At 42.8% G+C, this 22,507-nt stretch overlaps 1 protein-coding gene across 10 annotated transcripts in view; it reads right to left on the bottom strand.

The window, feature by feature from the left end:
- STAG1 (STAG1 cohesin complex component) overlaps window positions 1–22,507 on the bottom strand; it is a 380,321-nt gene that overhangs the window by 269,105 nt on the left and 88,709 nt on the right. For all 10 annotated transcript variants that reach the window (XM_073360216.2, XM_073360219.2, XM_073360217.2 and 7 more), the window contains one exon: window positions 18,034–18,201. In XM_073360216.2, the coding sequence (XP_073216317.1) occupies window positions 18,034–18,201 (168 nt within the window). The remainder of the gene's footprint in view (window positions 1–18,033; window positions 18,202–22,507) is intronic.

Here is a 22,507-nt window from a genome sequence, read left to right as displayed (position 1 = left end):
GGATGGATCACTCTCTAATTGCCATGTTCAACACACCAGTCTTATATCATTAGAACATAAGAATGGCTGCACTGGATCAGACCAATGGTCCATCTAGCCCAGTATCCTGTCTTCTGACGTTCACTAATGCCAGATGCTTCAGAGAGAATGAACAGAACAGGGCAATTAGCGAGTGACCCATCCTGTCATGCAGTTTCAGCTTCTGCAGGCAGAGGGCTTGTCTACACTGAAAAAACAGCCCCCGAGCGCAGCAAGTTTCAGCGCTGTAAACTGCCAGTGTAAACAGTGCACCAGCAGTGGTAGCTATGCCTCTCGTGGAGATTTTTTTTTTTTTTTTTGAAAGAGTGCTGGGAGAGCTCTCTCCCAGCGCTCTGCCATGACTACACAAGCCACATTAAAGCAGTGCCATGGCAGCACTTTAGCATTGCCAGTGTGGGCTAGCCCAGAGGCTTAGGGACACCCAGAGCACAGGGTTGCATCCTTGATCATCCTGACTAATAGCCACTGATGGACCTATCCTCCATGTATTTATCTAATTCTTTTTTGAACCCAGTTATATTTTTGGCCTTGACAGCATCTCCTGCCAATGAGTTCCACATGTTGACTGCCTTGTGTGAAGAAGTACTTATGTTTGCTTTAAACCTGCTGCCTATTAATTTCATTGGGAGACACCTGTGTGAAGGAGTAAATGATACTTCCTTATTCACTTTATCCACACCATTCATGATTTTATAGACCTCTATCATATGCCCCACCCCCCAGCACCCCACCAGTCCTCTCTTTTCAAAAAATAAGCAGTCCCATTCTTTTTAGTCTCCTCATACAGAAGCTGTTTCATACCCCTGTCAGGGTTCCTTCCCCACTCTGAACTCTGGGGTACAGATGTGGGGACCTGCATGAAAGACCCCCTAAACTTATATTCCACCAGCTTAGGTTAAAAACTTCCCCAAGGCACAAATTCCTTTCCTTGTCCTTGGACAGAATTGCTGCCACCACCAAGTGATTTAAACAAACATTCAGGGAGGGGCCACTTGGAGCCCTATTTCCCCCCCCGGGCAAAATATCCCCCCCAAATCCTTTTACCCCCTTTCCTGGGAAGGCTTGAGAATAATATACCAACCAAATAGGTTAACAAGGTGAGCACAGACCAGACCCTGGGGTTTTTAGGACACTAAAAACCAATCAGGTTCTTAAAAGAAGAATTTTATTATAAAAAAAAAGTAAAAGAAGCACCTCTGTAAAATCAGGATGGAAGGTAATTTTACAGGGTAATAAAAAGATTTAAAACACAGAGGATTCCCCTCTTGGCTCAACTTGAAAGTTACAAAACAGGAATAAACCTCCCTCTTGGCACAGGGAAAATTCACAAACTAAAACAAAAGATAATCTAATGTATTTCCTTGCAATTACTTACAATTTCTGTAATTTTAGTTGTATCATTTCAGTAGGAGTTGGATTACCTGCTTGGTCTCTCTCTCTGTCTCCAGAGAGAACAAAATAAAGAGCACGAACAAAACCTCCTTTCTGCTGCCCCCCCCGGCAGATTTGAAAGTATCTTCTTTCCCTATTGGTCCTTCTGGTCAGGTGCCAACTAGGTTAATTGAACTGATTAACCCCTTGCAGGTAAGTGATTCTGTACCTCCTGCCCAGAGTGATTTTATCTTACTGCATACATAAAGGTTGTTATCCTTCCCTTTATATTTATGACAACCCCTAATTTTTTGTTGTATTTCTCTCTATACTTTTTCAAATTCTAACATAGCTTGTTTGAGATGCGGAGACCAGAACTGCACACACTATTCCAGATGAGGATTACCATGGATTTATATAGTGGCATTATGATCTTTTTGGTCTTATTTTCTATCCCTTCCCAAACGTTCTAACTTTCTGTTACCTTTCTTGACTGAGCAGATGTTTCCAGAGAACTATCCACAATGATTCCAAGATCTTTTTCTTGAGCGATAACAGTTAATTTAGACCCCATTATTTTGAATGTATAGTCGGGATGTTTTCCAATGTGCATTACTTTGCATTTATCAGTACTGAATTTCATCTGCCATTTTGTTCCCCAGTCACCCAGTTTTGTGAGATCCCTTTGTAACTCTTCGCAATCTGCTTTGGACTTAACTATCTTGAGTAATTTTGTATCACCTGCAGCCTTTGCCCCTTCTCCCCCATCCCCCCAATTGTTTACCCCTTTTTCCAAATAATTTATGAATACGTTGAACAGTACTGGTACCAGTTCAGATCCTTGGGGGACATTACTATTTACCTCTTTCCACTGTGAAAACTGAGCATTTAGTCCTGCCTTTTGTTCAGACAGTTACTTATCTATGAGGGAGTCCTTCTTGTCCCATGACAGTTTACTCTGCTTAAGAGTCCTTGATGAGGGACCTTGTCAAAGGCTTTCTGAAAGTCCAAATAAACTATATCCACTGGATCACCCTTCTCCACGTTTGTTGACTTTCTCAAAGAATTCTAATAGGTTGATGAGACATGATTTCCCTTTACAAAAGCCAAGTTGACTCTTCCCCAATATAACATGTTCATCTCTATGCCTGATAATTCTGTTCTTTACTATAGTTTCAACCAATTTGGCTTGTACTGAAGTTAGATTTACTGGCCTGTAATTGCCAGGATTGCCTCTAGAGCCTTTTTTAAAAATTGGTGTCACATTAGCTACCCTCCAGTCATCTGGTACAGAGATTGATTTAAGTAATAAGTTACACATCACAGTTAGTCGTTCTGCAGTTTCATATTTGAGTACCTTAAGAACTCTTGGGTAAATGCTATACACTCCTGATGACTTACTAGTTTAATTTATAAATTTGTTCCAACACCTCCTCTACTGACACCTCAATCTGCGACGGTTCCTCAGTTTTGTCATCTAAAAAGACCCGCTCAGGTGCGTGAATCTCCCTCACATCCTCTGCAGTGAAGACAGATGCAAAGAACTCATTTAGCTTCTTTGCACTTGCCTGGTCTTCCTTGAGTGCTCCTTTAGTACCTTGATTGTCCAGTGCCCCCTCTGATTGTTTGGCAGGTTTCCTGCAGCTGGTGTACTTAAGTTTTTTGCAGTTAGTTTTTGTGTCTTTTGCTAGTTGCTCTTCAAATTATTTTTTGGCCTTTTATACTTGACTTGCTAGAATTTATGCTCATTTCTATTTTCCTTCATTGGATTTGACCTCCAATTTTTAAACTTTTTTTTTCCTCTCTAACTACCTCTTTCTCTCTGTTGTTTAGCCATGGTGGCATGTTTTTGTTCTCTTTCTTTCTTTCTTTTTTTTTTAAATATGGGCGTATACAATTAGTTTGAGCCTCTATTATGGCACTATTCACAGACATACACCAAAGAATTACCAGTGGAAAAAAATCTTCTATTCCTTCTCATGCAGGGGGATACTGAATGCCTATCAGAGAAAATAACTTACAGGTAAGATTAAAACCTTCTGTCTGATGAGTGCGTAGCCAGCAAGCCTAACCAAAGGTTTGGTGCTAGCAGTAAACAAACATACCGAGCATGAAGGCACCACTAAACAGATGGAGGGAAAAGGCCTTCACTTAACATTTTAATAATTATCCTTTTTGCAGCTTTAATTTTTGTTTACTATAGCACATGGTTTTCTGCTACATGGTCCATACCTTGTGCAAAAATCAGCAATAAATCTTAATCTGCCTGGGCGGCTTGAAGGCAGAAGCAAGTGCCCTGATACTTAAGTGCTCTGGTGTCTATTTTACTCCCTGTAGACCTGGAAAATGGTTACTTACATGTTAATTAGCATAACTCTTGGTCTTCAAGATGTGCTGTACACATATCTATTCCACTTTAAGTGCGTGCATGCCCAGTGTATTCAAGTCGGAGAGTTTTCACTACCAGTCCCAAAGAGGTGGCTCTTGAGCCCCACATCTGCTCATAGAATCAAGAATCATAAAAATGGTAGGGCTGGGCGGACCTTGAGGGGTCATCTAGTGCTAACCCTTGCGCTGAGGCAGAACCAAGTATACCTGGGCCATCCCTGATAGATGTTTGTCTAACCTGTTCTCAAAAACCTCCTGTGACAGACTCCATACCTTCCTTGAAAACCTATTCCAGTGCTTTGGTATCCTTATAATTAGAAAGTTTTTCCTAATATCTAACCTAAATCTCAATTGCTGAAGAGTAAGCCCATTACTTCTTCGCTTACCTTCAGTGGACATGGAGACCAGACTGTTATCCATCACTGTCCTCTTTAGAACAGCCCTTAACATACTTGAAGACTTATCAGGTTCCTCCCTCAGTCTTCTCTTCTCAAGACTAAACATGTCCAATTTTTTTTTAAACTTTTCTTCAGAGGTCAGGTTATCTAAATTTTGTTTATCATTTGTGTTGCTTTCCTCTGGACTTTCTCCAATTTATCTACATCTCTCCTAAAGCGTGGTGTGCAGAATTGGACACAGTACTCCAGTGGAGAACTCACCAGTGCCGAGTAGGGGAACAATTATCTTTCATGTCTTACATATGATACTCCTGTTAATACACCCCAAAATATTAGCTTTTTTTGCAATGGCATCACATTGTTGACTCATTCAATTTGTGATCCACTAGAACATCCAGATCCTTTTCAGCAGTACTACCCTCTAGCCAATTATTCCCCATTTTGTACCTGTGCAATTGATTTTTCCTTCCTACATGAAGTACTTTCCAGTTCATAGAATTTCATCTTTTTGAATTCAGACCAATTCTCCAATTTGTCAAGGTGATTTTGAATTCTAATCCAGTCCTACAAAGGGCTTGCAACTTCTCCCAGCCTGGTGTCATCTGCAGATTTCATAAATTCATCATAGGGTACTTAAGGATCCACTCCATGATCCAGGTCATTAACGAGAATGCTGAACAGTATTGGACCCAGAATCGACCCCTGTGTGACCTCACTAGATATGCACTCCCAGATTGATAGCAAACTGTTGATAACCACTCCGAATAAAAGATTTCAACCAGCAGTGCACCCTCCTTATAGTAATTTCATCTAGATGGCATTTCCCTAGTTTGCTTATGCACACGTAGGACTGTATCAAAAGCCTTACTGAAATCAAAATATATCACTGTTTCTTCTCCCTATCCACTAGGCTAGTAACCCTGTTGAAGAAAATTAGGTTGGTTTGGCATAATTTTTTCTTAACAAATCCATGCTGGTTATTCCTAATAACCCTATTATCCTCTCGGGGCTTACAAAATGATTTTTTAATTAATTTGTTCCAATATCCTTCCATATACTGAAGTTCGGTTGACTGTTCTATAATTCCATGGGTTCTCTTTTTTCCCCCTTGCTAAAGGGGGGTACTCTACTTGCTCTTCCACAGTTGTCTAGAACTGCACTCGTGCTCCATGAGTTCTCAGAGATAATTGTTAACTGTTCCACGACTGCATCAGCTAGTTCCTTAAGTACCCTATGATGAATTTCATCAGGTTCTGCCGACTTGGATACATCTAACTTATCTAAATATTCTTTTAAAAGAATTCTTTCCCTATTTTGGCTTGTGTTCCTTCCCCCTTGTTGTTAATACTGTGTTAAGTATCTGGTCACACAACTTTTTTAGTGAAGACTGAAGCAAAGCAGGTTTCAGAGTAGCAGCCGTGTTAGTCTGTATTCGCAAAAAGAAAAGGAGTACTTGTGGCACCTCAGAGACTAACCAATTTATTTAAGCATAAGCTTTCGTGAGCTACAGCTCACTTCGTCGGATGCATTCAGTGGAAAATACAGTGGGGAAATTTATATACATAGAGAACATTGTTTCATGTTCAAATAAATTTGTTAGTCTCTAAGGTGCCAAAAGTACTCCTTTTCTTGAAGGAAACATCTCAACCTTCTTAAGGTCATCCATTATTAGCTCTCCTTCCCTCCTAAATAGCGAAATTACACTTTCCTTTGTCTCATGTTTCTAATGTGTTTATACAACCTCTTATTGCCTCATCCCACCAGCTGAAGGTAAAAAGGGGCAGAGCCACACAATCATTCTTCAGTTCCTTCATCTGAGAAGCATGATGGAAATAAGACTAACACAAAAGGAAGGAGGGGGGGCATGTTGTGGAATAAATATGTGCACAACACATCTCAAATTACTAGAGTTACAGTACAGGTAAGTAAGCATTTTTTCTTCAAGTACTTGTATACACCCAAAATGGAACAGATATGACTTTCAAACAGTATTCCCTCTGATGATGGGAGCTGAAGGTTGCATAACAATTTTCCAATATCTGGATCAGCCCTCGAACCAGTTGTGATGGTATAATGCTTTACAAAAGGTATGTACTGTGACTAAGTTGTCTCTTTGCAAATGTCCATGTGGCACATAGGTCTTAGAAATGCTACTGAGATCTGGTGGAATAAGCCGATAATTTTTGAGAAGGCAATACTTTAGTTACATCATAATAGGTTTAAGAACAGGAAGAACCAAGAACCACCAGGTTTAAGTCTCAAGATAGAACTGAATCTCTAACTGGTTGTTTCAGAGTAGCAGCCGTGTTAGTCTGTGTTCGCAGAAAGAAAAGGAGTACTTGTGGCACCTTAGAGCTGTAGCTCATGAAAGCTTATGCTCAAATAAATTTGTTAGTCTCTAAGGTGCCACAAGTACTTCCTTTTCTTCTAACTGGTGGGTAAATTCTTATAATCCATTAAAAAAACCTACCAAACAGAGTGTGGAAAAAATGGAACATCCTAGCATAAGATGGCAGTTAACAGAACTGATTTGTCCTAGTTTATTAATCAACCCAGCTGAACAAAAGGGAGTGAGTTTACTGCACGTTATCCTCCATTTCTTGACTGAACTGGCCGTAGATCAAACAGATAGTGGGTATTTCTGTATTTCCAGATACAGAAATACCTGCCAATTCTCCTGAGGTGAGCCATTTATAACTGACATGCACTTGATGAAGACCCTTGGAGCCAAGGGCAGACCAAAGGAGAGAACAGTATATTGGTAGTGGAGACTTGTCACTATATACCTCAGATACTCTCTATGGCTCGGTTAGATGCCCACATGATTTGCAACCCTGCAAATCAAGAGCAGCACATCAGTCATCAGGATCCAAGGAAGGAATAATGGAAGCAAGGGATACCATCCGAAATTTCATTTTGCTGATAAACGTGTTTAGCTTTTGCAAATCTAGGACAGTCCTCAGACCTGAGGCATAAAGAAGTACTGAGAGTAGAAATCCCTCCCCTATGTTGAAAGAGCACTCCCTCTCTAGCTCAGATACAGAGGAATCTGCACCTCCCAAAGTGCAGACCCATGAGAGAGGTCGCTGAAAAGTGATATTGTTAACCTATCCAACTATACTCTCAGCCCAGCAGAAGCAGCTGTTCTATCTCGGGGCCTCTCCTTCTGCCCCTCCACCCCCACGAACATGATACAGTTCTGTGGTGACCTAGAATCCTATTTTCGACGTCTCCGACTCAAGGAATATTTCCAAAATACCTCTGAACAGCATACTAATCCACAGAGTTCTCCCTACCAACACTACAGAAAGAGGGATTCTAGGTGGATTCCTCCTGAAGGTCGAAACAGCAGACTGGACTTCTACATAGAGTGCTTCCGCCGACGTGCACGGGCTGAAATTGTGGAAAAGCAGCATCACTTGCCCCATAACCTCAGCCATGCGGAACGCAATGCCATCCACAGCCTCAGAAACAACTCTGACATCATAATCAAAAAGGCTGATAAAGGAGGTGCTGTTGTCATCATGAATAGGTCGGAATATGAACAAGAGGCTGCTCGGCAGCTCTCCAACACGAGTTTCTACAAGCCATTACCCTCTGATCCCACTGAGAGTTACCAAAAGCAACTACAGCATTTGCTCAAGAAACTTCCTGAAAAAGCACAAGATCAAATCCGCACAGACACACCCCTGGAATCCCGACCTGGGATATTCTATCTACTACCCAAGATCCATAAACCTGGAAATCCTGGGCGCCCCATCATCTCAGGCATTGGCACCCTGACAGCAGGATTGTCTGGCTATGTAGACTCCCTCCTCAGGCCCTACGCTACCAGCACTCCCAGCTACCTTCGAGACACCACTGACTTCCTGAGGAAACTTCAATCCATCGGTGATCTTCCTGATAACACCATCCTGGCCACTATGGATGTAGAAGCCCTCTAGACCAACATTCCACACAAAGATGGACTACAAGCCGTCAAGAACACTATCCCCGATACTGACCTGGTAGCTGAACTTTGTGACTTTGTCCTTACCCATAACTACTTCACATTTGGGGACAATGTATACCTTCAGATCAGCAGCACTGCTATGGGTACCCGCATGGCCCCACAGTATGCCAACATTTTTATGGCTGATTTAGAACAACGCTTCCTCAGCTCTCGTCCCCTAAAGCCCCTACTCTACTTGCGCTATATTGATGACATCTTCATCATCTGGACCCATGGAAAAGAAGCCCTTGAGGAATTCCACCATGATTTCAACAATTTCCATCCCACCACCAACCTCAGCCTGGTCCAGTCCACACAAGAGATCCACTTCCTGGACACTACAGTGCTAATAAACAATGGTCACATAAACACCACCCTATACCGGAAACCTACTGACCGCTATTCCTACCTGCATGCCTCCAGCTTTCACCCTGACCACACCACACGATCCATCGTCTACAGCCAAGCTCTGCGATACAACCGCATTTGCTCCAACCCCTCAGACAGAGACAAACACCTACAAGATCTCTGTCAAGCTTTCTTACAACTACAATACCCACCTGCAGAAGTAAAGAAACAGATTGATAGAGCCAGAAGAGTTCCCAGAAGTTACCTACTACAGGACAGGCCTAACAAAGACAATAACAGAACGTCGCTAGCCGTCACCTTCAGCCCCCAACTAAAACCCCTCCAACGCATTATTAAGGATCTACAACCTATCCTGAAGGATGACCCAACACTCTCACAAATCTTGGGACACAGGCCAGTCCTTGCCTACAGACAGCCCCGCAACCTGAAGCAAATACTCACCAACAACCACATACCACACAACAGAACCACTAACCCAGGAACTTATCCTTGCAACAAAGCCCGTTGCCAATTGTGCCCACATATCTATTCAGGGGACACCATCACAGGGCCTAATAACATCAGCCACACTATCAGAGGCTCGTTCACCTGCACATCCACCAATGTGATATATGCCATCATGTGCCAGCAATGCCCCTCTGCCATATACATTGGTCAAACTGGACAGTCTCTACGTAAAAGAATAAATGGACACAAATCAGATGTCAAGAATTATAACATTCATAAACCAGTCGGAGAACACTTCAATCTCTCTGGTCATGCAATCACAGACATGAAGGTCGCTATCTTAAAACAAAAAAACTTCAAATCCAGACTCCAGCGAGAAACTGCTGAATTGGAATTCATTTGCAAATTGGATACTATTAATTTAGGCTTAAATAGAGACTGGGAGTGGCTAAGTCATTATGCAAGGTAGCCTGTTTCCTCTTGTTTTTTCCTACCCCCCCCCCGATGTTCTGGTTTAACTTGGATTTAAACTTGAAGAGTGGTCAGTTTGGATGAGCTATTACCAGCAGGAGAGTGAGTTTGTGTGTGTATGGGGGTGGGGGGGATGTGAGAAAACCTGGATTTGTGCAGGAAATAGCCCAACTTCATTGTCATGCACATTGTGTAAAGAGTTGTCACTTTGGATGGGCTATCACCAGCAGGAGAGTGAATTTGTGTGGGGGGGTGGAGGGTGAGAAAACCTGGATTTGTGCTGGAAATGGCCCACCTGATGATCACTTTAGATAAGCTATTACCAGCAGGACAGTGGGGTGGGAGTAGGTATTGTTTCATATTCTCTGTGTATATATAAAGCCTGCTGCAGTTTCCATGATATGCATCTGAGGAAGTGAGCTGTAGCTCACGAAAGCTTATGCTCTAATTGGTTAGTCTCTAAGGTGCCAAAAGTACTCCTTTTCTTTTTGCGAATACAGACTAACACAGCTGTTACTCTGAAACCTGAAATTAAATCATGTAACCTATCTTCACAGTTCTCAGAATTCACTGATCCAAAAAAAATGGCACAACTTGTTTCCAAGGGAAGTGATTGGGAGGAAAGCAGTCACAGACTGCTTTGGAACAGATGAGTGTCGGTGTGATGTGTCTAGAGTAGTAGGATCTGGTGGCCTTCAGAGTTTTAAGATGCCCCTGAGACTTATCAGCCTGTCTGGAAGCGTACTAAAGCTGTCTATACAGAGATGTGTATTGCCTCCTCTGTAAGGCTGCTGTACAGAACCCAAGACAACAAGCCAAGTAGTGATGCTTGAGAATCCTTGAGAAAATGCAACGCTTCATCAGTCTTGTCAGAGAAGAGACTGCATCCCCCAAAAGGTAGTTCCTCAAGAGTCTGTTGTATTTCTATAGGGATCCCAGACAACTAAAGCCATGAGGCTCTATGCTTTGTGACAGATGTCACCACTGCCCCAGAAGCTGTGTCACCAGCAAAAAGTGCTGCCCGAAAAGAAGTCCTTGCAACAAAATGGCCCTCCATAACCAAGGAATTAAACTCTTCTCAAACATCGTCTGGGAGATTGTCAAATACTGTAATGAAATCCCAGTTTAAAAGGTCATATTTTGAAAGTAATGCCTGGTAGTTAAGCACATACATTTGAAGGCAGTTTACCTCTTGCCCAAACAATAGCGGTATCTTCGGCAACAACCATCGCTGTTCTCATCCCAAAGTCTATGACAATGCAGAACAGAAGTGGGGATAGTATGGCAACCTTGACTTACACCAGAAAATCTTAAAACTATTCTTTGTGTCTGCTCTCTAGCCTAGCATGCAGACTTGTCATACAAGACATATCAAAACAACAATCTTTGCTAGAATTCCGTAGTGTGTCAAGATCTTCCAGAGTGCTTCTCTGTGGACACTAACAAATGCTTCTGTAACATCAGTGAAGTTAAAAATAATCTTCGGCAGGTATTCCAAGCTTTTCTCAATAAATCTTCTCAGGGAATATAGGTAAGTTTGCTATTTCTTCGCATCACTGAATGTGTGTTAATGGTTCTGGCTGGTTGAGCACAGCCTTGTCATGTTTCATCCAACAGGTTTCCACTATGTTAAAAGTGTACCGTCCAAAGCCTTCACAATGCCTCAACAATTTGAGAACTGTGATGTCAGGTGTTTGGATACTAGAAAAAGCTTTTTATAATCCCTTCTCTTGTACACCTTCTCAGCTTCTCTTGCTTTGCTTTCCATCTATTCTCTCATCTCTTCTGGCTGATCTTTTAACTTCCTTGTCTTTATTGGCATATTTTTGTTCTAGAATAGCTGGGACAGTACCTTGACATGATGGGAAGGCTTGAGAGCTCTGAAGACCCTGAAAGCTATGCTGGACGGAGTGTAATTCTTTGTAGGGTCACCAAAGACAGATAGGTCAAAGGGTAGAAGCCAGATTAAACATACCTTCCTGGTAGGTTGTTGAGAGTCAGGCTAACAAATGTAAAAAATGCTGTTACAGAAACAAAAATCATAGGCAAGTGTCAGACTTGCAAATACAAACACCAACTGTAGAGAACTACAATCCACTGGACAGAAGACAAGATAGTTCTGGCCAACCAGTAAATCTAGCCAACATTGTAATGATGGAGAATCAAAGCCACAAGGAAGCTCTCCATCTGAAACAGGGTATCTTCACAAGTAAGGTTAAGAAAAGAATTCGGTGTTAGAATGTTAGATCGCTTTGGAGCACATGCAGACTGCCATGAGTTATCAGAGAAATTAAAATCTTTGGCCTAATTATACTTGAACTGAGTGAGATGAGATGGACTGGAAAAGGCAAATTATCAGTGTGACTGTTCCCTATTCGGATGATAAACATCAGAAATAAGAAGGCTTATTATTGAGTAAGGAAGCTACTGAAAGAATGGGAACCTGTTAATTTAAGAATACAGACTGCTCACTGACGATCTATGCAAAAGACACAGTTGTTCAGTACTAACTAATAATGACAAACTGATCAAAGACTGTTTTTATGAGAGACAGCAGAGTACCCTTGGCAATACCAAGGAATATGACATCCTTATCCTGATGGGAGATCTAAATGCACAGGTTGTTGTTGATAATACTGGATATGAACACATTATGAGCAGATATGGCATCCTAAGGCAGAATGAAAATGGTGAATATTTTGTTGAACTCTGCAGACAAGATCATCTTTGCATTTGGGGAAACACTATTCTCACACAAGAACAGACAAACTGACAAGAAGATCAAATGATGTCTTCATCCAGAAGTAGCTTGAACACGTTCTCATTAGTAGGTCTTGGTGAAGATAACTGTTGCACACCAGGGTGTATACAAGCTCTGATGTTGGAAGTGACCATCTTGTCACTGGGACAATCAAAATAAAACTAAAGACGACATATTCACTCAAGGCAGTGAGCATAATAGTAGAAATTTAGCAGATGTGTCAGCAAAGGTGCATTTCAAGGTGCAACTCCCCAGTAGATTCGTAGAGTTAAAAACACTGACAGATGACATAGAAAAACTAGAGTCTGAAGAAGACCTCTGTGTAAGCTCAAATGTTTGTTTCTCTCACTAACAGAAGTTGGTCCAACAAAAATATTACCTCGTCTCTCTAATATCCTGGGACCAACATGGCTACAACAACGCTGCATAGAAGAACAATGGAAGCTTTTCAAAGAAGCAAGTGTGGATGCAGCCAGGATTACAGTAATGGTGAGAACATATAAGAAAGAAGAATGCCTCCAACCAAATGCATGTAGGTTTGTTGGTGAGAGGAACAAATTAAATAAGAGAATTCAACACCGCCACATTCCCATTGCCAATGTCCCACACATCCTCTTCCCACTCCCTCTAGTCCCCTTCCCTGCCCCATCACCTGACCAACCAACCCCTCCCTCCGTCTACTCCTCCCCTCCCAGAGAGCATTTGCCTGTATAGTTTATGTTTTCTTTTTTAAAAGTTTTCGCACCTTCTGAATGTTATGCTTTTCTTGGATTGCACTTCCTCAAAATAAAAATTGTCTTTGCTAGAGGATCACTGGTGCAATATGCCTGCTTCCTTTTTTTAATTCAGATTTCTGCCCTGGGTTGGACTTCAGCTCTCAATGCCAGGGGTGAACTTGGATTCAATGATCAGGACATTCCCTAACAACCAACCCTGGACCTGTGATAAAGAGGCAGTTTTCCAGTCAGCCCAAATTGGGATCACTATCAGAACCCCACATCCCTATGAGGCACACCAGGTATTAATACAATCCAAGTAACTGTAGATTTTAGAGCACTTAGAAAAGTGAAGTTGAAACAGAAAACCAGTCTCAACGTTCTTTTGCTCTCCTAGAACAATGGTCACTTTTGGATTCAAAAATCTATGAAAACCAGACCACAAAAAGGTTTGAGTAACTTTGGACATGCCCAGTCAACAAAAATGTGCAAAAAATATAGTCCTTTTTGAGATTTGTTAATTCTTCCATACTTCTCACAGACCGGTAAACCCCTTAAAAGACTGACTAAAAAAGATGTAGGATGGTGTTGGGAAATCCATAAGCTAAAGACTTTCAAACAGGTCCAAAAGTGAGCAATTAACCATCTGATCCTGAAATATTATGGTATAATTTAATATAATGCTACTGAATGTGGAATGGGTACAGCAATATTACAAAATGATCAGTCAAAGCAAGTCATCACTTGCTTCTAGGACACACTTTCCAACAAAGCAAACCCATGCTCAAATACAGAGAGAATTCCTACTCACTACTTTTTCATATACCAAGATTGACCAGTATCTCCTGGGCCATGATCATATCCATGCAGAAAAAGACAACAAACCTTTGGAATCAATATTCAAAAAGCTATTGTTAACAGCGCCAAAGTATCTTGAAATATCAAAAATATCACTTGAATGTACGATGCAAAAGACCGTCTTCGATGTTCATCCTGATGTTTTGACTGTGCATACCTTTTGTCCACAGCACGAATGCCAAAAGACAGCTTGACAGCCCTTGCATGTAGAAGATTATGAAATCTTCTACATGCACCAGGAGGCGGAGTTGCATCAGGAACATCAACCAAGCAGATTTCTATTGTGTGACAGATAAGCAAGTGACCCAGATACCGACATACCCAACTGCACAGTCAATTTTAAGCATTTGGAACAGTCTTTATGTCAGGATGACCAGACAGGAAGACATCTGCTAAGCCACTTAGATTTTCTTTGTCTAGCCAATATTCACTTCAAATATACTGACACTACAAAATGGTATTCTATATAAAGGCAGTAGGGTAAAGATCTAAAGGTCTGAAATCCTGAAATGCTAGCTTTCATTCACTGAAGCCTGTTGGTGTTGAAACATGTTTACATTAGGTTAAGATGTCCTGTGTAGGCCCAACATAAGCAGTGAAGTCAAAGATTTCATACACCAGTGAAGTATCTGCAATGAATTCCTAGCAAATCTCTCATGATACACTAAATATTTGGTCTACCGCAGAGCGAGTCAGGCATGGATCTATGTTTATTAGGAAATCAAGTATCCCTCCGAATGCTTGATTATAATTTCTGATTTTATGAGGAAAAAATCCCATGCACACAAGAGTAGTTTCTACCACTTAATGCTATGAAGAATCAGCACAGAATCCCATAAACTGTAGCTACAGATAATGGATCTCAGTAGACCTGTAGGTAAATTTTTAGTTTGCAGCATAAGCAGGATTTGAACACACCACATCCTTTCTGCATCACAGCCAGTCTAATGGTAAAGCAGAAGCAGCTCTCAAGATTGACAAGTAGTTGCTAAAAAAGGCGCACAGGCATGACAAAGACCCATTGACAGCATCACTTGACTGGGAAAATACACCAACAGAAGGCATGGAGAGCAGGCCAGCATGGCATCTCATGTCACACCACATACAGACTGTTACTTACAGAACAACTTTTGAACAAAGCTGCAGTGGAAAGGTTGAGAGAACAAATTAAACAGCAATGACAACAAGCCAAATACTACTATGACACAGATACCAAAAGGCTCTTTGAACTCCACATAGAACGGTCAATATGAGTACAGGCAACACCTAACAAAAAAGACAACAGACAGGGGCAGGGACTATTTGCAAAGAGTAGCACATCGTAGAAATACAAACAACTCTACATCTTCAATTACAATTCCCTTAGAAGAACCTTATCCTGAACAAAAGACACAAATGAATCCTACCACAGATCAAGATACAGGGAAGGTCTGCAATGAATGTGAAGTGAGTTCACTTGAGCTTGATGAGTTCGCAAAGGCAATGCCAGAAAAATCTAGGAGCACAGAGATCTCCTGAGGGTAAACAGTAACATGAGGACGGCCTGAAAATAAAACTACATGAAGCAGAAGAGCAGTAAAGTTGCTTTGTAATTTCAAAGACTATGTTATTGATTGAAAAGATTCAGTTTCCATTATAGGAAGAGAGATATTACCCAGCACTTTTTAAAAAAAAAACACATCTGTGCACATGTATATGTAGATAGAGTGCCATCTTACCAACAAAAGAATATGTAGCATTTTCTGAAAGTTGGTAGGTTCAATAATGTTACTGTTGTGCACTGCAAAGATCTGCACAGAAAGAGCCACTAACAACAACTCTGTCCATTCCAAATGATCGTGTCACGAGCTCTATAAGAGAGACAAGGTGGGTGAAGTAATAGCTTTTATTGAACCAATTTCTGTTGGTGAGAGAGAAGCTTTCAAGCTTACATAGAGCTCTTCTTCAGGTCTGTGTCAGCTTGAAAGCTTGTCTCTCCCACCAACAGAAGTGGTCCAATAAAATATATTACCTTACCCACCTTGTCTCTCTAATATCCCAGGAACACCATAGCTACAACAACACTGCATACAACAATCTCTACAAGTCAGCATGGAGGCCCTCAAAAGGAATGAAAGGGGAGAAAAGGCATATATATATATATATATATATATCCAAGTCTGACCAGTTTTTAACTGTGGTTTCAGGAACACTGGTGAACGTGGTTATTCTCTGTCTACACTTGCAACTAAACAAGTGTTATGCATAATTTCAGATCTATGTGTACTAACACGCATTGTCAGTAATGAGTCATTTCTTACTGTTGACCGGAGTAAAAATTTCACCTAAGTGCCTAAGCTACTATTGAAAATGGGACTTAGGCATTTCTGAAAATTTTACCGCAGGCATGAGAGCGACCTCGCCCACACTACTACTTTCTTCATGTGCCCAGGGCTCCTGCCCTCTAACAAGTCCCCTCTTCCAACAAGCTCAGCACACGTCCTTCATGAGAGAGAGAGAGAACGAACTGCTACTCTCCCTATCTCAGTTTCTTCTGAATTGAATCCCAAAGTGTCACAACACACACACAAATTTCTCCTTTGAAATTTGCCAAGAAGAGGTTGTACCATTGGAGTCTGTATTCCCACCACCTTTATGTTTTGCTATATTTATGGATCCTATTCAGAACAGAAGCAATGCAACTATTCCTAAACAACTGAGTTCCACTCACAAAGGCACTCACAAAAAAAATAAAAAAAAATCTCCACCAGCAAAGCAGTCATTTGTACCTTTTCTCTGGCTTCCATTTATATCAATGGCTCTCAGATAAACACCCAACACAGATCATATCATATTTCCTACCTCATAATAAAACTGAAAACAAATTCCAAAATAAGCTTGGAATCCTGCCAAAGCAAAACTGAAAATGTGTTGAAAACGAACAAAAGTGATAGCTCTGATGCAGTAAAACAAAATGAAGAAAATGCATCAGGAAGATTTCCATAGTTCTGTTATGAGAAAATTTGTTCCGTCTTCACCTACTAGATAAGAGGAGTAACACCTACATCCCCAAATTTACAAAATGTAAAAGATTTTAGAATTCTGATTTTCTTCAGGTTTACTGCTACATTCTCTACTTTAATCCACAATCCAGTCCCATCATGGATTTATGTCTGGTGCGTAAAATTTTCAAAAGGGCTTAAGTGACTTCAGATGGTCTCATTTTCAAAAGTGACATAGGCACTTAGGAGCCTAAGTGCTACTAAAAGTCAATGAGACTTAGAGTCCTAAATTCATTAAGTGACTTTTGAAATTAGGACTTCGCCTAAGTCATTTAGAATAAAATTTTCAAAAGCACCTAAGTGGTTTAGCCTAAGTCTCCCTAAGAGATGCTCATACGTATATAAGCATCAGACCAAGCATAGCATTTCTCTCATAACCTTACCTTCCTTCCCAATATCTGAATCCTCTACTACTCAGTTGTCAAAATACTTCATTCCTACACTGCACCAGGAAGGTTACTGCAGTCCTAGGGGTCCACAGTGAAAATCAACGCTCTAGTGCAGGGGTAGTCAACAGATGGATGGCAGACCAAATCCAGACGCTTTTGAATGGACCCCGAAATCTTTTTATTTACTTATATTATTAAAATTTAAATTATTTTCTCTGGAGTCTGGATCTTGACAAAAAATAATTGACTAGCCCATTCTAGTGGAATGATTCCACTAGCCAAAGCCTGTAATCCTGGAGGTGAAGGCTGTGAATCCTTTTCCCTAGAATTGAAAATGGGACTTGGGCTCTAAGCCAATTCAGTACTTTTGAAAAGTTTACCTGCTGTGATTAAACATCTCACATCTTTTCTGCCTTGCTATACTTAATACATGATAACCTTCATAAAAAGCTGCTTTAATATATTCCCTAATATTCGTACTCACTTGTTTTTCCATTTTAAAATAACAAAATAGTGAAGAAATTAACTGAAGTAGAAGACTTCTTCTAGGACTATGGTTATTCCACATATAATCTCCAGCTTGATCACATTCCATATTTCTTTCTTTACTTCAACATACAAGCTGATGGGAAAATCTTAACATAATACCTAGAGATTCCGTCAGTCTGATACAGGTCATCAAAAAAAACAACTACTACACACTAGTTTACAAAAGTTGTTTGTTACAGTTTAGTGAAAATATTGAGTGATCAAGCTGTAACAAAGATGAACAAACACCACATTAGTTATTTTACCTGCATCGCACTTTTCCCCAGTTTCACCACCTCAAACAAAGTGACAGGGTCTCCGCCTTCTCCATTCTGTTGAGGGTGACCATTAGCTCTTCCACGACCTATTCCTCTAGTTCCAGGTTCAGAACGGCTCTTATCTCCTGGAGACTTTCGAGGTTTCTTATTGGCAGACTAAATAAAGGGAACAGCATAATGAAAATTGGGTGTAGTTATAACATTTGAATGAATTAATTCGAAATGTCTTGTAAACCATTTATACATATCAATAAACAACTGTTGTGATAAGTACTTAGTAGGCATTTTATGTGTAATGTCAAGTTATGAAGTATGAATTCCTAGCACCAAAGAGTTAACAGGACATATTCCATAATACTAGTCTTAACCAATACAATAAATACATAAAACAATGCAATATCATGCTTGCAATTATGCATAAAAGACAAGAAATTTAAAAATTATGGTCAGTGCAACAAAAACATCTCTGTCATATACTCACACAATAACTAGTGAATCTTATTTACAGAATTACTGCATCCTATTTACCTTAGGACACAATTACCAAGTTCACAGGGACCAACCGCACATTGTTATTCTGAAAATGTGTTCCTCCCCTTCATCACCATCCAACTACAGCTTGTTATTAGCTCCTTATTTGCCCATAAGAAAGGCTTAGCTCAGTGGTGACCAACCTGAGCCTAAGAAGGAGCCAGAATTTACCAATGTACATCACCAAAGAGCCACAGTAATACATCAGCAGCCCCCCATCAGCTCCCCCCAACTCCTCGCTCCCAGTGCCTCCCGCCAACCAGCAGTCCCACTGATCAGCGCCTCCTCCTCCCTCCCTGCACTTCTTGATCAGCTGTTTCGTTGCGTGAAGGAAGCTTTGGGGGAGAGGGAGAAGAACGAGGGCAGTGCCTCAGGGGAGGGTGCAGGAAGGGGTGGACTGGGCACAGGGCCTGTGGCAGAGCCTGGGGTTGAGCACCCCCCAGCACATTGGAAAGTTGGCGCCTGTGGCTCCAGCCCCAGAGTTGGTGCTTATACAAGGCATATATTAACTTCTGAAGACCCGCAAGTTGGCCACCCCTGGCTTAGCTGTTCTCTTTCCACACCACTAAAATTAATCAATAATTGGATTTATATGGACAAATACAATTGATGATATGGTCGCTTCTTGCCACTAAATTGGTGGTGGAAATCCTGGCCCTCCTGAAGTCAACAGGAGTTCTACCTATGAATCTGTGTAATTTAATATAAGATTTCTTTAGTTCCTTCATACCTATAGCTCCCCTTTGTGTGGTCTACCTGATCCAAACAGCTTGCAGATCAGCCTTGCCATGTATGTAAATCATTTTGCTCAAGACAGTTAGTCCCTTATAAAGAGTTAATCTTCTGATGGCATAATTGTACACAGGCCACTCTCGTTCTGTTGTCACTTGCCATGTGAATGGTAAAACTGTTTTGGGGAATTTTGTGAAGAAAGTTCTCTACTGAGCTTACTGCTGCCCAAAGCTCCGGAAAAAACGGTTACTCACCATTGTAACAGGTGTTCTTCAAGATGTGTTGCTCATATCCATTCCAATTATGTGTACGCATGCCGCATGCACGGAGTTTTACCCTAGTAACACCCAGTGGGTCGGCTGTGGAGCACCCTGGAGTAGCGCCTTCATGGCGCTCAATATATACCTGAGCCGACCCACCGCCTCCTCAGTTCCTTCTTGCCGGCTACTCCGAAAGAAGGGAACTGGGGCGGGTTTGGAATGGATATGAGCAACACATCTCGAAAAACAACAGTTACAAAGGTGAGTAACCATTTTTTCTTCTTTGAGTGCTTGCTCATATCAATTCCAATTAGGTGACCCCCAAGCCTTACCTAGGCGGTGGGGTCGGAGTGAAGTAACATGGACTGCAGTACCGTTCTACCAAATACCGCATCGTCTCTGGCATGCCGGACAATGGCACAGTGCGAGGCAAAAGTGTGCACTGAGGACAAAGTTGCTGCTCTGCAGAGCTGGCAGACGAGGCCTGAGCCCTTGTGGAGTGAGCGGTGAGGGCTGGGGTCGGTACACGAGCCAGATCATAGCAAGCGCGGATGCAGGAAATGATCCATAAAGAGATCTGCTGAGGAGACCGGGAGGGCTTTCATCCGGTCCGCCACCGCAACGAAGAGCTGGGTCGTCTTCCTAACCAGCTTCATGCACTTAATGTAGAAGGCAAGGGCCCTACAGATATCAAGGAAGTGCAGCCACTGTTTCCAGGGACTGGAATGTGGTTTTGGATAAAAAACCATGAGAAAAATGTCCTGGCTGGTATGGAAGGCCGACATAATCTTTGGGAGAAAGGCTGGGTGAGGCCGAAGCTCCACCTTATCTTTATGGAAAACTGTAAGAGGGTTCCGAGGTGAGGGCTCTCAGCTCAGAGACACTCCGCGCTGACGTGATAGTGACAAGGAAAGCCATCTTCCAGGAGAGATAGAGGAGGGAGCAGGTGGCCAGCGGCTCAAACGGGAACCCCATGAGTCTGGAAAGGACCAGGTTAAGGTCCCATGTGGGGACCAGCTGCCGAACCTGGGGGTAGAGGTGGTCCAGGCCCTTGAGAAACCTGCCAACCATGGGATTGGTAAAGACAGAGTGGCCATCCGCACCCAGGTGAAACGCCGAGATGGCCACAAGATGAACTCTGACAGAGGATGCCAACAGGGCCTGCTGCTTCAGATCCAGGAGGTAGTCCAAAATGAGAGGCATGGTCGCCTGGAGAGGGGGCAAGCTGCATTGGGTGCACCAGCATAAAAACCTCTTCCACTTAGCCATATATGTGGCCCAAGTGGAGGGTTTCCTGCTGCCCATCAGTACTTGCTGTATGGATTCCAAACACAGATGCTCTGAAGGGTTCAGCCATGCAGCATCCATGCCGTGAGGTGGAGAGACTGCAGGTCAGGATGGTAGAGGTGACCGTGATCCTGAGTAAGCAGGTCAGGAAGAACAGGCAATGGGACTGGAGCGTCCACAGACGGCTTCAATAGCGTGGTGTACCAACGCTATCTGGGCCACACTGGAGCCATCAGAATCACTCACGCCCTGTCCCTGTGCTCCAGCCCCAGAGTCAGCTTGAGCAGGACCCTGAGCAGGACCTTGTACACAAGAGGGAATGGGGGATAGGCGTAAAATAGACGACCAGTCCATGGGAGCAGGAGGCGTCTGTGAGAGAGCCCGGGGAGCAGAAAGCCAGGCATTTCTGATTGCTGCAAGAGGCAAACAGGTCGACCTGGGGAAACCCTCACCTTCGGAAGATGGGGTGGATGACATCCGGTTGAAGCTATCACTCGTGGGAGCAGAAGGACCTCCTCAGGCGGTCCACCAGCATGTTCTGGACCCCAGGCAGAAAGGATGCCACCAGGTGAATAAGATCGGGCTATGAAGAATTCCCACAGTCCAACGGCCTCCTGACAGAGGAGGAAGGAGTGGGCCCCCCTTGTTTGTTGATGTAGAACATGGCCATGGTGTTGTCTGTGAGGACCACCATACAACAACCCTGCAGTCGCTCCTGGAAAGCTTGACAGGGAAAGCGCACCGTCATCAGCTCCCAGAAGTTGATATGAAGGGAGAGCGCGGACGGAGGCCATAGGCCCCGCGTCTGACGGTCCCCGAGGTGGGCGCCCCATCCCAGGGCTGATGCATCCATAACCAGAGACAAGGAGGGCTGCGGACTCTGAAATGGGACTCCTCTGCATGCCACCCGGCAATCTAGCCACCAGCAGAGGGAGGCCAGGACCCACTCCGGGATGGTGACCACCAAGTTCAGGCTGTCTCCACCTGGAGATAGAATGATGCTAACCAGGCTTGCAACGGGTGGAGTCGAAGTCTGGCACGCCTGGTTACATATGTGCAGGAAGTCATGTGGCCGAGAAGACTCAGGCAACTTCTTGCCGACGTGGTCAGGAAGCTCTAAAGGCTTCAAACAAGGCCCACTATAGCCTGGAAACGAGCATCCAGCAGGAGGGCTTGTGCCTGCATGGAATCCAGAACCGCCTCGATGAATTCTATTCTCTGGGTCGGTTCTAGAATCGACTTTGCCACATTGAGGAGGAGGTCCAGCTGTTGGTGGACATGTTGGTGTCCATGACCAACAGGTGGGACTGTACCTGTTCCCTGGTGCATCCTTGGATTAGCCAGCCAGCCATCGAGGTAAGGGTATACCTGCACCCACTGTCGACAGAGGAAGGCCGCCACGACTGACATATATTTGATGAACACTCAGGGGTCGCAAAGAGACAGAAGGGGAGGGCCATGAACTGATAGCAGAGGAAGCGTCTCTGTGCTGGATTAATAGCTATGTGGAAATACGCATCCTTCCCGTCGAGGGTGGCATACCACTCTCCAGGAAAGGTATGATTGTGCCCAAGACAACCATGCAGAACTTCAACTTTACCATGAACTTGTTGAGTCTGTGCAGGTCCAGAATGGGCCGAAGCCCGCTCTTT

This window comes from Lepidochelys kempii, chromosome 9 (genome assembly GCF_965140285.1).
Source record: "Lepidochelys kempii isolate rLepKem1 chromosome 9, rLepKem1.hap1, whole genome shotgun sequence".
In the NCBI taxonomy this organism is placed as follows: Eukaryota; Metazoa; Chordata; order Testudines; family Cheloniidae; genus Lepidochelys; species Lepidochelys kempii.
The sequence above is the reverse complement of the archived record's forward strand: the minus strand, read 5'-3'. Positions and strand labels throughout refer to the sequence as shown.